The following is a 16,093-nucleotide window of genomic DNA, read 5'->3' as shown; positions in this document are numbered from 1 at the left end:
GCAAAAGAACAGTTTACAGGCAATTATGCACGCAGTTTATACATCATCATATATATTCCAGCTATCTTGTTTTCAAAGACATGTCAGAGATCGAGTCAGTCTATGAGCAAGAGTATGATAGTGATTCTACACCGGAGGTAAATGTGCCAAATGTGCCACGGTGGTATCACAAAAGTGGAAAAAGTGGTCAGCATGTCAGGGAGGAGCCTACTTCTTTGGCCCAATTGCAAGCTTGCCCACTTGCAATGGATTGTTTTCGGCGTCAATCATGTTTCCAATATTGTAAGATGATCTCACAAATCCAGCATCATCAGGAACTAGTCCGTTTATTTGTTCTACATTTACAGGATGGTCATGTAAACCTTGCCAGAGTGAATTTCACCTTGTCACCCGAGACTATTGCTCAGGCCACTGGAATAACAAATGTAGGGGAGTAATGGAATAAACGCCAGCAGTTAGACAGATTCTACTATGAACCATATATCAAGCCCGAGTATATGAGACACTTGAGCACAGTTTTTCCTTTCAGATTGCTGAGGGATGAGTATGCACCATTGATGAAACTCATCATCTGATATTTCAGTTGCGAGGGCAGATTCTCACGTCTATATGCGTACCATGTTCGTTTGATGATACATTTCACAAGGGTACGTATGATGAACATTTTGTTTTTCATGTGTCGCAACATAGAGAGGATGGTGCCTTTAGTACAAAGGAAGAGCCCAGCACATCAGCATAAGAGCATCTATCATTATGCATTGATTAAAATCGTAGTGATGCATCAGTTGGCACAGCAGGGCATTACTTGGGAAGATTTCATCTCCCTTGATTACTTCGCAGCGCTACAGCCGCCTCCCGAGATAGTTCATGATGAGGGAGCGCCTTCACACCAGCTAGGCGTTCCTGAGACTGAGCATATAAGTGCTCCTCCATATGTGACACACCAGCGAGGCCACAGGGCCTTATTTGCATCTACACAACGAGTACTATCTCCACCTGGGGTGGAAGCGGTCTCGTTGACTTCATCAGCACAGCGAGTATTATCTCCACATCATGTGGAAAGGGTCTCGCCTTCTTCTTCAGCACAGGTACAGATCCAGGATAGGGGCAAGAGGCCCATGTTTGATGAGGGTCCTTCAGGAGGTCAGGACACGGATATCATTGATCTTGATGCGAGCTCTCCTAGCTCGAAGCTAAAAGAGATCATCCGACAGCAAAGGGCTGAAAATGACTCGCTGCAAAAGAAATTGCAGATGGCTAAGTGGACGATCAACTACTTGGAGCAGCGCAACAAACAGTTGGAAGATGAACATACACTTTATGAGCTACGACAAATCTGGGAAGACCGAGAATTGGCCCGAAAGAGACCCGGTGATTTGACACCGATTGATCGAGAGTCTATGCTCATCTGGGTGAACACTCATTTGGAGAAATTGTTGGCGAAGGAAAACAGAGACAAGGACATGCTTCGTCATATGAAAACTCACTATTGGGCTCACATGCATGTTTGCAAAGCAAAAATGAAGATCCTTAAGAGGCGATTGAGCAAGGCACTAAAACGGCGGAAAAAGCCCGATCCACTCCAAATTTTGGTCGAGGCTTCATTGGCGGGGCACAATACATGATAGAGGGTCTTTACTCCGAATTTGAGCAAATTCGGAGAAATTTTTGTCATTTTTGAAAATTTTGTTCTAAAAACAGGTTTTTTGGCTCAACGCATAGCGCGCCGCGCGCGACCCATAAGATTGGGAGGTCCAAATCACACAGGTTTTTTGGCTCAACGCATAGCGTGCCGCACGCGACCCATAAGATTGGGAGGTCCAAATCACAAATGGCTTGTAGTGTTGGATTTTTCATGATGAAATATACATGCTCAGCTATTTCCAAGGCATTTCATCAAGGTTTGGGTCCCCAAAAAGTCAAAAAACATGCAAAAAATGACCTCACTGCCCCTTTTTGAACACACATGAAGCAATCTTGGGAGAATGCACTTTTGGAGGGGCAAATGGACACCAAATTGGAAAATTCTACTTGGGTTGGAAATTAGACATTCAGACCTTTCCAACAAGCTATTGTGAGCTCAATTTGGATGCCGGGAAGTGCCCCAAAAATAGGTGGAAAGGCGCACGGCGCATAGGGCTCAAGCACGCGGTGCACAGGGTTTTTTGGCACAATTTTCATCTTCAGCTCAGGAAACGAAGCCAGTTTGACCAGTTTTGACTTGTGATGTGATTTTTTTCAATCCTCTTGATGTAATTAATGAAACATGATGTAATTTTGGCACTTTATTACTTGTTCTAGAAGATTCATTCACTAAAAAGTGAAAATTAAATGAATGAGTCAGTTTCCTACCTTATAGAGGCAAGTTGTTTTGACTACCTAGATTGTAGTGCTTTGTTTAGAATTGGTTGAAACAGCTCCTAGGATGATGAGCTCGACCCCTAGAGGCAAGGGAATGGGTTGGCTTGCCTATATTATGTGTTTTCTTAGTCATTTTCATGGTTGGACTCTTGGGGAAAAGGTTTGGAGACTCTATTGTACATTTTACTTCAGCATTTTGGCAAAGGAAAGACCAGGGTTTTGCAGCACTGTTTGGAATTCATGTGGCTTTATGTCTTGATGGTGTGCTTCTTTCAGTACTTGTAAGTTGTTATTTGTATCATTTTCCTTCTCTCATCTTCTGCAATTGAACAAATGAAGTGTTAAGGTAGAATTCATAATTTGTAATGCTTTGCCTTTAAGTTTGTTTGATCTCCTATGTTTTCATCTGTTTAAGGAGAACTCTTGAGGTTTTCTTGCTCTCCTTAGCTCCTCACCTGTCCGATCTATTCACCTCATTTCTTTTAAGGCATCAAAAAAATTGCCTACCTTGCTCCAATCAGACCTCTGCAGAAACTGTGTCTCATCCCCGCACCCAAAATTGTTTTTCCCTTTGATTCAACAAAAACCCCAAAAAATCACCTTTAAACTTCTGTACTTAATACCTAGCCTAAAATCAGTTACCGTTTTAAAGTCATCTCACACCCTATTGCTCATTTTCTCGAGATTGACTGGAGAGAGCCCTCTCCTGTCCTCATAGGGCTAGCTACGAGGCTGAGTGTGGTTTGATGTTGCCTTGAGTTTTGCCTTCCTCAGCCTGAGGCAGATTCGAGCGTTAATAGTATTCATTTCTTCTTTATCTAGGCTTTGTTCCTAGAGTATATCCTCTTCTTTTGACCTTTCTTGCTCCTTTTCTTCTTCCTCTTCACAATCTATGTAGAATAATTTCTTCTCAACACACTTATGACCTTTAGTGTATTTGTTATCACAACTATAACAAAGCCCTTTTGCTCTTTTTTCTTCCAATTGTTGTGGTGTCAACCTTATAGGTTGTGGAAGGCTAAGGGCAACAACACTTCCATCTTTATATTGTGAGTGATATGCTTCCTAGTTGCCATAATTTTGCTTTCCATTTTTCTTGCTAAACTGAATTCCTTCTCTAATGAATCAGGTTCCCCAAGGCGAACATCATGTTGGATATTATCCTTTAAAGTCCCTATGAACACATCAATCCTATGCTCCTTTGGAATATTTTTTACCTTTATGTTCAATTTTTGGAACTCCTCAATGTGCTCCATTATTGAACCCTTTTGTTTGAGACTTATCAATTGGCTAAAACAAGTGTTGTTTTTTGTATCCTCATAATGTTTTGTCAATTCTTCTGTAAAAATTGCCCAAGTGATAATTTGTTTACGAGAGCAAAGCCATTGATACCATACAAACTGATTTGGTTCCAAATATAAAGTTGCAATACGTACCTTTTGTGTGTTTTGCAAATTATTGAGATCGAAAAATTGCTCCCTTTGTAATATCCATGTTGCGGGATCCTTGCCATCAAACTTCCTCATATCGATTTTTGGAATATGGTGAGTCTTTAATCCAACATTAGAGTCTATGAAATCATGATTAACATTTCTTTTGTTCTCATCATGAGTTTTCTTTGCTACCCTTTCACCATTAGTAAGTATTTATTGTATAAAATTTGTCAAATCTGTCTTCAAATCTACCATTCCTGTCTTCAAATCTATCTTCAAATTGTCCATCTTAGCTTCCACGTCATTCATCTTAGCTTCTACATCTTTCTTTAAACCATCCATCTTAAATTCTGTTACTTTTTGTGTGAGTGACATTTGTTGCACTTGGTCTCGTAATTTTGATATATCATGTTGCATTTCTTCCTCTTCTTCATAAGTCATGCTAGAACTTTCAGGTTGCTTACTAGGTGTTTGCATTTTCTTTCCTCGCGGCATGAGTTACCAATAATAATGCTCTACTATGCCCTTTGAATTCCTTCAAAATAATTTTTCAAACTAAGCTTAAGCAAAAATTTAAAAAAATCTGTACACCTTTTTTCACTTTGTAGGAGCTCGATATTGCCTTCGATGTATCTCTGTAATTTTGACTCATCCAATTTTGAAATTACGACTTGTAGTAGCCTCAGTGTCCTCTTTCCAATGCCACCAGTCTGATCGAATTTAGATTCTCCAAGGCAGAGTTATGCACAATCTCCCAAGATGACCTGATTATAGACCTTTTCAGAAGAGCGAACTTGTAGGAAGTGCCACGTGTCATTTTTTCGACCTTAGGATCTGAAAAATATACACAGGAAACTACAATCCATCCTATTTCTATAAATCCTTACGAAATTTCAATCTGATGCTCAAAAAAAAAGTTATGACTATTTTCCCCAGGTCACCTGTTTGGAATGTAATTCGGGAGTCTGCAAAAATGCCAACTTCCTCAGATCATATCTCCGCAAATATAGTGCAAAAAGCTCTGAAATTCGGACCTGCAGTTCATAACGATTTCGGCCCAAATGGTTTTTTTTTAGCATCTAAAACATCGCAGAAAAAAAAATTATAGCGCAAATTCCACAATGACCTGTTTGGAGCAGTGAAACCCTAGAATTCAAAGCTCTGATACCAAATGTTATGAAACCAGTTCACAAAAAGATAGAAAAGATAGATCAACGCCTTAGAATTCAGCCTCTTCGAGGGGGCACCCTCATTTTCATTACACAAATTAATGATTCTTTGATGATTCAAATGAAAAAACCTCCTTTCTATATATAGGAGTCACAATATAACCCAGCCGACCTAATAATAATAATATAAAGGCAGAAAAATAACAATATGGGGACAATAGGGGCACAACAATATTAATAAGGGATACAACTACAATAGTAATGGGGTAATCACTAGTATTATAGGGACCTAACATAGTTACTTTGACTTGCGATAGGACAGAGACATTGAGGCCTTGAAGGATGCAGTCCCAGACTTCTTGAGAAAAAGAGTAATCCAAAAACACATGCTCCATGGTTTCCTGGGCTTTGCAGCAAAGAGAACACCAATATGGCCCATGAATACCTATTTTACTTAGATTGTTGTCAGTTAGCACTTTCCCATGCATTAATACCCAGGTGAAGAAATTTATTTTGGGGAGACCGAGAGGATCCCAGACTTGTTTCCATACAGATGCAGTATGGCTTGAAGCTTGTTGTGGTTGAAGAGAGGCAAATCCATGCCTTGCGTTGTAGATTCCAGTCTATCCCTATCCCCATTTTTCCAGAAAATGCATGTGTACCAGTGCCAGTCTCGTTAACACTTCTTCCAGGAGGGTCTTTTGTCTGCGCATTTGATCTGGAACTTGTGGGATTTCCCAATTTCGCCATTTTCCGAAGTCGTCCCATGTCGAGATATATACCAGGGTGAGGAATCCTTGTTGCATGAGTCAGTTGTTGATTTCTTTGATTGCTTCATTTTTGCTCAAAGGTGACTGTCCCATTACGTTGTCTTGTCACATCATCGTGCTTTTTCCATTGCCAGGAATGCGATACAAGTGCTTTTGGAAGAACTCTATTCCACAGTGGCAGGGATGCCATATCGACCTCCCTTTGATTTTGTTATCTATCTGACTGTTCCTTAGCGTTGAGCCTTTTAGATATTTTTTCTTTATGACCTGACTAACACGGTGTTTGCTGATTGAGAAGAGGGTCCAAGTATTTTACCTCCAAGAGCCAGATTGGCAAAGCCTGGGTCTCTTATTTGCAGGCTTCCTTCAGAGATGGGGTTGTAGGTTTTAACCCTGTACAGAAATTACCTGCATACGAATTCTTAAACAAAGAAAATAAACAATGCGAGAGCATAACCCATAAAACACATATGCACAGAGATTTTTCCCTGGATCCCAAAACCGGGACTATCAGCTTGATTTTTCATTATGTTCCTTTCAATGTTACAATACATATTTATACATGCCGAAGCATCCAATACCATGGACCGAAAACCATCGCGTCCAATACCATGGTCTGCCCAACCTAACATATGGTCCAAAACCAAAATTTTCCGGGGCGCTGCCCCGGACCCCATAAAGTGGGGTTATGGGTGCCCTTCAAACCCCCTATTAACTACGTGGAAAGAATACAACACAACCCAACAATCTCCCACTTGTTGTTTTCTTTCCACAGGGGGCCACAAGAGAGCTTAGTCATTTTTTCAGCCCTGAGATTCCCATTGCTTCTCTACACCAAGAGAACTTCTCAGAGCTCACAGATTTTGTCAATGCATCTGCAGTATTCTTCAAAGTGTCCACCTTTACCAGCAACACCTTTCTGTCTTCTATCATATCCCTCACAAAGTGATACTGAACATCAATGTGCTTTGTCTTTGAATGATAAGCAGGGTTCTTTGCCAAGAAAATTGCACTTTGGCTGTCACAGTCTATTCTTATAGCTCCCTGTACTAACCCCATACTTGAACACAATCTCTGCAACCAAACTGCTTCCTTGCTTGCATGAGTGGCTGCCATGTATTCTGCCTCTGTAGTTGATAGTGCCACTACAGATTGTTTCTTACTCATCCAACTGACTACACCTCCAAATAGGTTAAACACATACCCACTTGTAGATCTTCTCTAATCCAGATCTCCAACCCAGTCTGCATCAACAAAGCCATGAATATCCAACACTCTGTCCAATCCTGGTCTTCCTTGGTAGCACAAACCATAATCACTAGTGCCACGCAAATACCTGAAAACCCGCTTCACTGCTGTCCAGTGCTCCTTCCCAGGTTTTGACATAAACCTGCTCAATACTCCCACTGCATGTGCAAGGTCTGGTCTAGTACAGACCATTGCATACATCAGGCTACCCACTGCACTTGCATATGGAACACGAGACATGTCCTCTTCCTCTTCTTGTGTCTTGGGACACTGTTCAGCAGATAACCTCACACCTACAAGAATAGGAACCTTCACCGGTTTACTATCCTGCATATTAAACCTCTGCAGTATTGTCTCGACATACTTCCTCTGGTTTAACCAGAGCTTCCTCTTTGACCGATCTCTTTTAATTTCCATGCCCAAAATATAGTTTGCAGCACCAAGATCTTTCATGTCGAATTTGGAGGACAATTGGGTCTTCAAATCCTGGATAATTTCTTTGTCATTTCCAACCAGCAACATATCATCCACATACAAGACCAGATAAATAACACGGTCACCAATTAATTTAAAATACACACAATGATCTGCTTTGCTTCTGGTGAAGCCAAGTCCCCGTATAAATGTATCAAATTTCCGATACCACATCCTTGGTGATTGTTTTAACCCATACAGAGACTTCTTTAACTTGCATACTAGTTCTTTCTTACCCTTCACCGCAAAGCCTTCAAGTTGCTTCATGTAGATTTCCTCTTCCAAATCCCCGTGAAGAAATGTTGTCTTCACATCCATCTGTTCTACCTCAAAATCAAAAGCAGCAGCAACAGATAAAAGTAATCTAATAGAAGTTACCTTGGCAACAGGAGAAAAAATATCACCAAAATCAATTCCCGGCACCTGGGAATAACCTTTTGCTACCAACCGAGCTTTGTATTTCTCCACCTTTCCTTCCGCATTTGTCTTCTTCTTGAACACCCATTTGCTGCCAATGGGTTTCCTTCCAGCCGGCAACTCCACCAGATCCCAAGCCTCATTTTTGTGCAAAGATGCCATTTCATCAACCATGGCCTCTTTCTAGACTTTTCCATCCTCTGAATCCACTGCTTCCTTCACAGTTCTGGGATCATCATCAATAACAGACAAAGCAAAAGCAGATGGACTATACCTTTCTGATTGCCTTCTTTCTCGAACTGATCTTCTCACAGCCGGAGTTTGTGGCTCTTCATCTTCTGATTCCTCCTCTGTTGTAGAGTCTGATTCTTCCTCCTTTGGCTCAAACTCTATCTTCTCAGGTTCCTTTGGTTGGACTTCATGTTGAATAACATATTTTACCTCTCTGAAAAACACATCTCGGCTGTACACAACCTTCCGTGTGACTGGGTTCCAAAGCTTATAACCCTTTAAACCATCCTTATACCCAATAAAGATGCACTTTTCAGATTTACTATCCAACTTGGTTCGTTTCTCCTTTGGAACATGTACATATGCATCACATCCAAATACCCTTAGATGTGAAAGAGAGGGTTTCTTACCAGTCCATACTTCTTGTGGAGTCTTATCCTCCAACGCTGATGAAGGTGATCTGTTGATCAGGTAACATGCAGTATCCACCGCCTCTGCCCAGAATTCCTGTCCTAACCCAGCACCATTGAGCATGCTTCTTGCCCTTTCCATCAACGTCTTGTTCATTCTTTCTGCGACTCCATTTTGCTGAGGTGTATATGGCGTAGTCTTCTGCCGTGCTATACCACACTTCTTACAAAATTCTTCAAATTCCTTGCTACAAAATTCTCCACCATTATCTGTCCTCAGCACCTTTATCTTCTTCTCTGTCTGAATTTCCACCAGAGCCTTAAATTCTTTAAACCTGTCAAAGACTTCAGATTTCTTCTTAAGAAAATATATCCATGTATTCCTTGAGAAGTCATCTATGAATGATACATAGTACACAGACTTACCCAGTGATGGAACCTTCACAGGTCCAAACACATCACTGTGCACAAGCTCTAATATCTGTTTCGTCCTCTTACCACCAGAGGGGAAACTCACCCGATTCTGCTTCCGATATACACAATTTTCACAGAAATCAAAATCCAGAGAGCTATTATTCATACCTTCTACCATACCTTTACCATGAAGTATTCGAAGGCCCTTCTCTCCAATATGTCCAAGCCTTTGATGCCACAACATGGTCTTCTCTCCAGAGACCACTAGATTCTCTACTCCATTTTCAGGAACCATAGAACTATTGCACCCATCAACAACAGTGCTACCTTGCAGCTTGTACAGAGTTCCAATCCGAACTCCCCGCATTAATATCAGTTCTCCTCGAACCATCTTGCAGGTATCTTTCTCGAACACCGTCTTTACACCTGCATCATCCAACTTGCTTACAGAAATCAGATTTCTGGCCAATGCAGGAATATGTAGAACACCCAGAAGTGTTCTAACCCTTCCACCTTGCAACTTCAACTTTACTTTTCCCCGACCAATGATTCTAGCCTTCCTATCATCTCCTAAGAAGACATCACCACCATCGTATTTCTCATACTCGCAGAACCACTCTCTATGGGGAGTGATGTGAAAGGATGCACCTGAGTCAATCAACCATGCCTCATGATCTACATGTGTACTTGAAGAAGCCAACTACACATCCCCACCTTCATCTGAGGTGGTTTTCGCCTCTGCAGAAGGAGCATCATCAGATCCCTTTCCTTTATCAGGAGCTTTAGATTTACAATCCCTTCTGAAGTGCCCTTCCTTTCCGCATTTCCAGCACACCACCTTTGTAGGTTTTCCTGGAGATTTAGATCTCCCTCTAGATTTAGATCTCCCACTCGATGACTTATTTTTGTTTCTGTTCTGGGACCGTCCTCGTACAGACAAGGCATCACCATTCTGGTTGTCCATATTTTTCCGTCTCATCTCCTCCGTCATCAAGGCTGAGACTATTTCATCAAACTGCAAAGCAGTTGCATTGCTACCTATTGCAATAACCAGACTATCCCACGAATCTCGTAGAGAACACAACAGACTGATGCACTTATCTTCATCTGAAATTTTAATATCAACAGATAATAACTGACTTACCACAGTATTAAACGCATTCAGATGCTCTGTCACTGAGTCTCCATCTTTCATCCTCGGGTTATACAGCTTTTTCCGCAGGAACAGTTTATTCACCAGAGACTTAGATTGGTACAAAGTCCCTAACTTGACCCACAAAGCCTTTGCCATAGCTTCCCCTGATACATTCAACAATACTGAATCTGAGACACACAATCATATTGTGCTCTTTGCCTTCCGATCCAACTTCTTCCATTCTTCATCGGTCACTCCCGATGGTTTAGTACCTGGATCTACCGCGATCCACTGATCTTTATCCACCAACAGATCCTCCATCTTGAGTTTCCACAACTCAAAATTCTGACCATTGAACTTCTCAATCTCTATCTTTCCACTGCTCGCCATCTTCTTTCACCACCAGAATCGATCTCGCAGATCTCCCACTGAACAGGGTCTACCACAGGCCCGAGCGAAACCCCTCAGCAACAAAGGCGTCCCCTTGAAGCCAAAACAGCTCTGATACCAAATGTAGGTTTTAACCCTGTACAGAAATTACCTGCATATGAAATTCTTAAACAAAGAAAATAAACAATGCGAGAGCATAACCCATAAAACACATATGCACAGAGATTTTTCCCTGGATCCCAAAACCGGGACTACCAGCTTGATTTTTCATTATGTTCCTTTCAATGTTACAATACATATTTATACATGCCGAAGCATCCAATACCATGGACCGAAAACCATCACGTCCAATACCATGGACCGAAAACCATCGCGTCCAAAAAACATGTGTGAAAATCATGCACAAAACCATAGGTGGGTCCGCCTAACCTAACATATGGTCCAAAACCAAAATTTTTCGGGGCGCTGCCCCGGACCCCATAAAGTGGGGTTACGGGTGCCCTTCAAACCCCCTATTAACTACGTGGAAAGAATATAACACAACCCAACAAGGGCGTTTAACTGTATCCCAATTCACTAGGTGGAATTTTCTTTGGTTTCCTCTTCCTCCTCTCCACAGAAAATCCCTGATAAATCTGGAGATCTATTCTATGGTCTTCTTTGGAGCCAGAAGAAAGGAAGCCTGATAAATATGCAGGGAGGATAAAACAGATTTTATAAGGATGAGTTTTCTAGCATTGGTGAGTCATTGACCTCCCCACATTGTAATCTTGGACTTAATTTTGCTTATTACCTCTTCCCACAATGATAATTTGTTAGGGCCCAGGGTTATTGGTAACCCGAGATATTTGATTTTATCCCACGAAACGAATCCCAAAAAGCCTAAGGAGAGGGTTATTCTCTGAATTTCTTGTTGATCCACATTCCACCTGTATATTGCACTTTTCCTTTTATTTATAAGAGCTCCTGATATGCTGCAGAATTTTTGAAGAATTCCACTGTAAACTTTGGCTATCTTGATGGAGGCTCTACCCAAAAAAAGAGTATCATCTGCAAATAGTGCGTGATTGAGAGGCTCTAGCCCTTTCATCAAACTGAATCTTGGAGTTGTCCTACATTATTTTTAGCTGTTAGCTTTCTACTTAACAAGTCTGCCATCATAATGAACAAGAAAGGGGAGAGGGGACAACCTTGCCTTATTCCCCTCGAGGCTTGAAAATAGTTTTCTAGCCTACCATTAACTAAAGGAGCTATCCATGGCTTTTCAATACAAGCTTTAATCAAATTGACAAAGTTAGAGCTGAAACCAAAGGAAAGGAGGACTTTATACAAGAAAGAAAGATTTACCTGGTCGAATGCATTTGCCATGTCTAGATTTCTGAGTATACCTTGCTCCTGCCGAAGATCACTGGAATGTATGACTTCTTGCACCTGTATTAAATTGTCCAATATATGACTCCCTTTGACAAAGCCGCCTTGGGTGGGAGAAATGAGTTCCCCAAGAAGTGGCTTGATTCTGTTTGCCAGCATTTTTGTCAGGATTTTGTATGATGCATTGCAGAGCGAGATTGGCCTAAACCTGTCAAAAGTGCCCGGATTCACTTCTTTTGGTATTAATGCAAGAAAGGTAGAATTAGTATTGCCTCCCACTTTAGCTTTTTGATGAAAATATTTAATCATCCTCAATAAATCAGTTTTTATTATTTCCCAGCAAATTCTATAAAAATGAATTGAGAATCCGTCAAATCCTCGTGCCTTGGCTGGCTCCATGGACCAAATTACTTTACAAATTTCTTCCTCTGCGAAAGGTTTTGTAAGACTAGTGTTTTCCTCCTTGCTTACCAAAGAAGGAATGTGAGAGAGAAATTCAGAGATGACTTCTTCACTACCATCCCCATCCTCTTTATAAATATTATGGAAATGATCTTTTGCTACCTTTTTTAGCTATTCTTGACCTTTGAGCACAGTCCCATCTGAGCAAGTGATTTCAGAGATATGATTTCGGGATAGCCAAGCTCTATATTGCCTATGGAAGAACGAGGTGTTTCGGTCTCCAGCTTTAAGCCATAGGCTATGAGACTTAAGCCTCCAAGTCTCTTCTTCTTGGCAGAAAGTGTGGAATTATTGATTTGGGTAGCTTGTTCTTTTTCTAAACCTGAAACAGAGATCTCCTTATTTTCCATATCCATTTGTAGATCTGTTAAAAACTAAATTGTCTCCTTTCTGTTGCTGGTGGGAGAATTTGAGGGTTCTTTAATCCATTTTTCAGAGATCTCTTGGTTATTTTTATTTTCTGCTCCCACACGAAGCTGGGAGATCTTGTCACATGTGTGCACCATGCCTCCAGAACAATTTCCATGAACCTTTCTTTTCCTGACCAAAGCAGGTTGAATATAAAAGGGATAGGGCCCAAATTTTCTTCCTCTTCCAACTGTAAGAGGATAGGTTTGTGGTATAAGGCCATCTTTGGGAGAATTTTCAAGGAGATTGGTCTTTTTCCTAGCAACAAAGAGCTCTGCGCTTGGAAACAATCTCGACAGGCAGATATGTGTTCTACCTCAGTTCTATTGTTTGTCTAGGTATAAAGGCCTTTCTTCGATTTGAAGTCAAGAAGATCCCAATGAAGTATTAGCTCCTCTACTAATGGAAGCATTTGGTCCCTGCCACAATTACCACCTCTCTTTTCTTTTGGATCAAATATGAGGTTGAGATCTCCAGCCACTATTATATTCTGAGGGGAGTAAATGTCTAAGAAATCAGACAAGGTCTGCAGCATTCTTTCTTCTCTGTAGGGAGGACTGTGACATAAAGGTTGAAAACAGAGATGGAGAGCTTACTAGATAGATGCCGAAGTTCGGTGTATATCCAATGTTGGGTCTCAAAGGAAATTTCTAATTGAAACTTGTCCTCCGACCACAATGTTGCTAGGCCACCAAAGGAACATCTTGAGCTAATGGAATTTCCTGAATTTTTTCCCCATTTTAATTTGTTGATCTCAAGAAGGGTTTCCCCTTCAATCTTAGTCTCTTGGAGCATGAGGATATCGAGAGTTTCTATTTTCAGAAGGTCTTTAACTACTTCAGCTTTCACAGGATTCCCCAAGACTTTATAATTCCAAGAGACTAGTCTCACTACTTAACGGGAGTGGAGTGAGTTGACCCCCCCTTAGGGGGCCTTGCTCTGGTGTTTCTCCCAATAGACATTTCAATGGTGGATTGGTTGCCTTGCATTTTTTCCCTCTCTGCATCTTCTTCCCTGACTTCCTTGTGAGATTTCCTCCCAACTCTTTTGAAGGGTCTCTCAAATGTCTCATATTCCGATGACCCAGAGGTTTCAAGAGGTTTTTTCCTTGTCATTTCTGCATAGGTAGGTGAGGAGGAGGTTCCTACTGCGGAGTCAAGTTGGGTTACTTCTATGTTCTTCTTTTCTGCTTCAAGTGAAGGAACTTGGCATTCAATTTCCTCTATCTCTGATTCGAGAATTTCATTTGTTGTGTTTAGGGTTTCGAATGGGTTTATTGAGGCTGTTGTCCTTGGTTGTTCTCCTCTTCCTTCTGCTTGTACAATTTCTGTTAAGGGAGCTCCAGATTCCGTCAGTGCCTATTTCCCTTTATTCCTATTATTCACTTGGCCTGGACTGCTTTCTGCACCTGGTTCCATTTTTCTCCTTTCAACTTCTCTAGATCTTCCTCCTTTTTTTTGCAGTATCTTGCGAAATGCCTATATTCATGGCAATGTCTGCATTTAAATGGTAGTTTCTCGTAGTCTAACTCTTGGATATAAGACCAATCTCCTATTGTTAAGTTTGCAGCTTCAGGTAATGCTATTTCCAAATCGATTTTGACGCATATTCTTGCACATGAGTAATGATCCCTTCTCTCTGCTCGATCTATGTATTTTCCCCTGGTGTTACCAATAGTTTCTAGTGACTTCGGGTTCCAACAGTGCAGTGGTAAATGAGGGAGGCGCACCCACACTAGAACTGTTGTCAACACATCTTGTGTCGGATCAAAATCTAGTGACCATGAGTTTAAATACAAACCCTGAGGTCCCATGAAATATGGTCCATTCCTAAAAATGAGATTTATGTCTTCTATTGAATCAAAAACAAAGACAAAATAGCCCTTACCAACCAGAAAACTACTAATGCCTTCCTTTGTTAATGGTCGCCAGTTCCTTTGTACCCAAGCCTCGACAGCCTTGGGGGAAGGCCATAGCCCTGTAAATTGTCCGATGAGCCCTCTTTCAGCTAAGTTCAAAGCAGATCTGCAAGAATCTTCAACGGGCAGGGCGACTGTGGGGATGTTGTCAAGTTTCTTTACGAACTTGCGCTGAGTTTCCCTTGCTGGGCATTTACTACTGTCGCCGATCAACTTCCTGAAAGCAAGGATCTCTGGCGGAGGAGGCGAAGGAGGAGGGGCCTCGGGACCCCCTCCCGGGGCCATGGCAGTGATGGCAGATATTTCGCACCAGGGGTATATGCGCAGATTTAAATTTTTCACTGTCGCTTTAATTAGGCAATTCTTTCACTCCCCTCTTTTTAAAAGACCTATTTTTTAATTTAAGTTTTCTAATGTATGAAATGTAAATAATTATTTTCTAAATTTAATAATTTTTGAAGTGGTCTTCTTCTTCATATTTTCTTGTTTTTATTTTAATTTTTTTTTTTTTTGTAGTGAGGTTTTTATTGTTTTGCATATTTAAAGAAGTTAGATATTTTAAAATTTCGATATTCTACATATTTATACATCGTTAATCATTTTTTCAATGCACTTCAAATATTTGTCTCTAAAAAACAATAGTTTTTAACAATTGACATAAAAATAACCATTTTCAACATAAATATAACTAAAAAATTACACATTTTGATAATTTTTTGCTAGAAATGACATGTCAAAATCACAATTTTTATAGGAAAAATTTAACAAATAATGGTTGAATAATAGTTTTTTTAATGAATTTCATGTCAAAAATAAAATAATAATCATTGTTTTTTTCAAAAATTAATGTGAAAAACACATAATACAAATATTGAACACATAACAACATTAATTGAATGCTTATTCTTCTCATAAAATGTCAAAGTCAAAACATTACAAGTATAATTGATTAATAGTTACAAAAAATGAGCTTGATTTCTAAGCATAACTTAAATTTAATCAACAATATCATGCAATCCGAACTCTTCATCCTCTAGAGTTTCATCATTGTCTTCTTCCACACTATTTTTTGCTTCATTTTTTCATTTTCCTCTTCTAATGGATCTTTGATGTCTGTGAATCACCCAATGTATGCCTTTCCAATCATTCCATGTAATGGTAGTTGAGGTTCCTTTGCCATTTTTGCCTCATGTAATTCACTAAAATCCCCTTTCTTCAACCCAATTTCTTGCATTGCATCTAGAAGAAATTGAAGAGCATTAACTCTTTGTTGAATAAAATTGCACTGTACTCGATCTTTTTCAATTGCAATGCAAATTCTTCCTTTTTGAAGGCAACATGCTAGTGTTGTACCTATTTATCAAGCACAAAAGAAACAATGAAGTAAATTAGTATAATGACATATAAATTAAGAAATAAGATATTGAAATTCAATTCCATATAATAAAACTTACCTAAGCTAGAAAATAAATCCAGAACCCA

General features: G+C 40.2%; 1 protein-coding gene across 1 annotated transcript; it reads right to left on the bottom strand.

Moving 5' to 3' along the window:
• Positions 1-14,074: 14,074 nt before the first annotated feature.
• Positions 14,075-14,896, bottom strand: LOC149181227 (uncharacterized). Its single transcript, XM_089414123.1, has one exon. It carries the CDS (start codon positions 14,894-14,896, stop codon positions 14,075-14,077), a length of 822 nt encoding a protein of 273 aa, XP_089270249.1.
• Positions 14,897-16,093: the final 1,197 nt, after the last annotated feature.

The sequence above is a fragment of the Pinus tabuliformis genome, chromosome 3_2, assembly GCF_031772625.1.
Source record: "Pinus tabuliformis cultivar Carrire ecotype Pingquan chromosome 3_2, CPIR1, whole genome shotgun sequence".
Lineage (NCBI taxonomy): Eukaryota > Viridiplantae > Streptophyta > Pinopsida > Pinales > Pinaceae > Pinus > Pinus tabuliformis.
The sequence above is the reverse complement of the archived record's forward strand: the minus strand, read 5'-3'. Positions and strand labels throughout refer to the sequence as shown.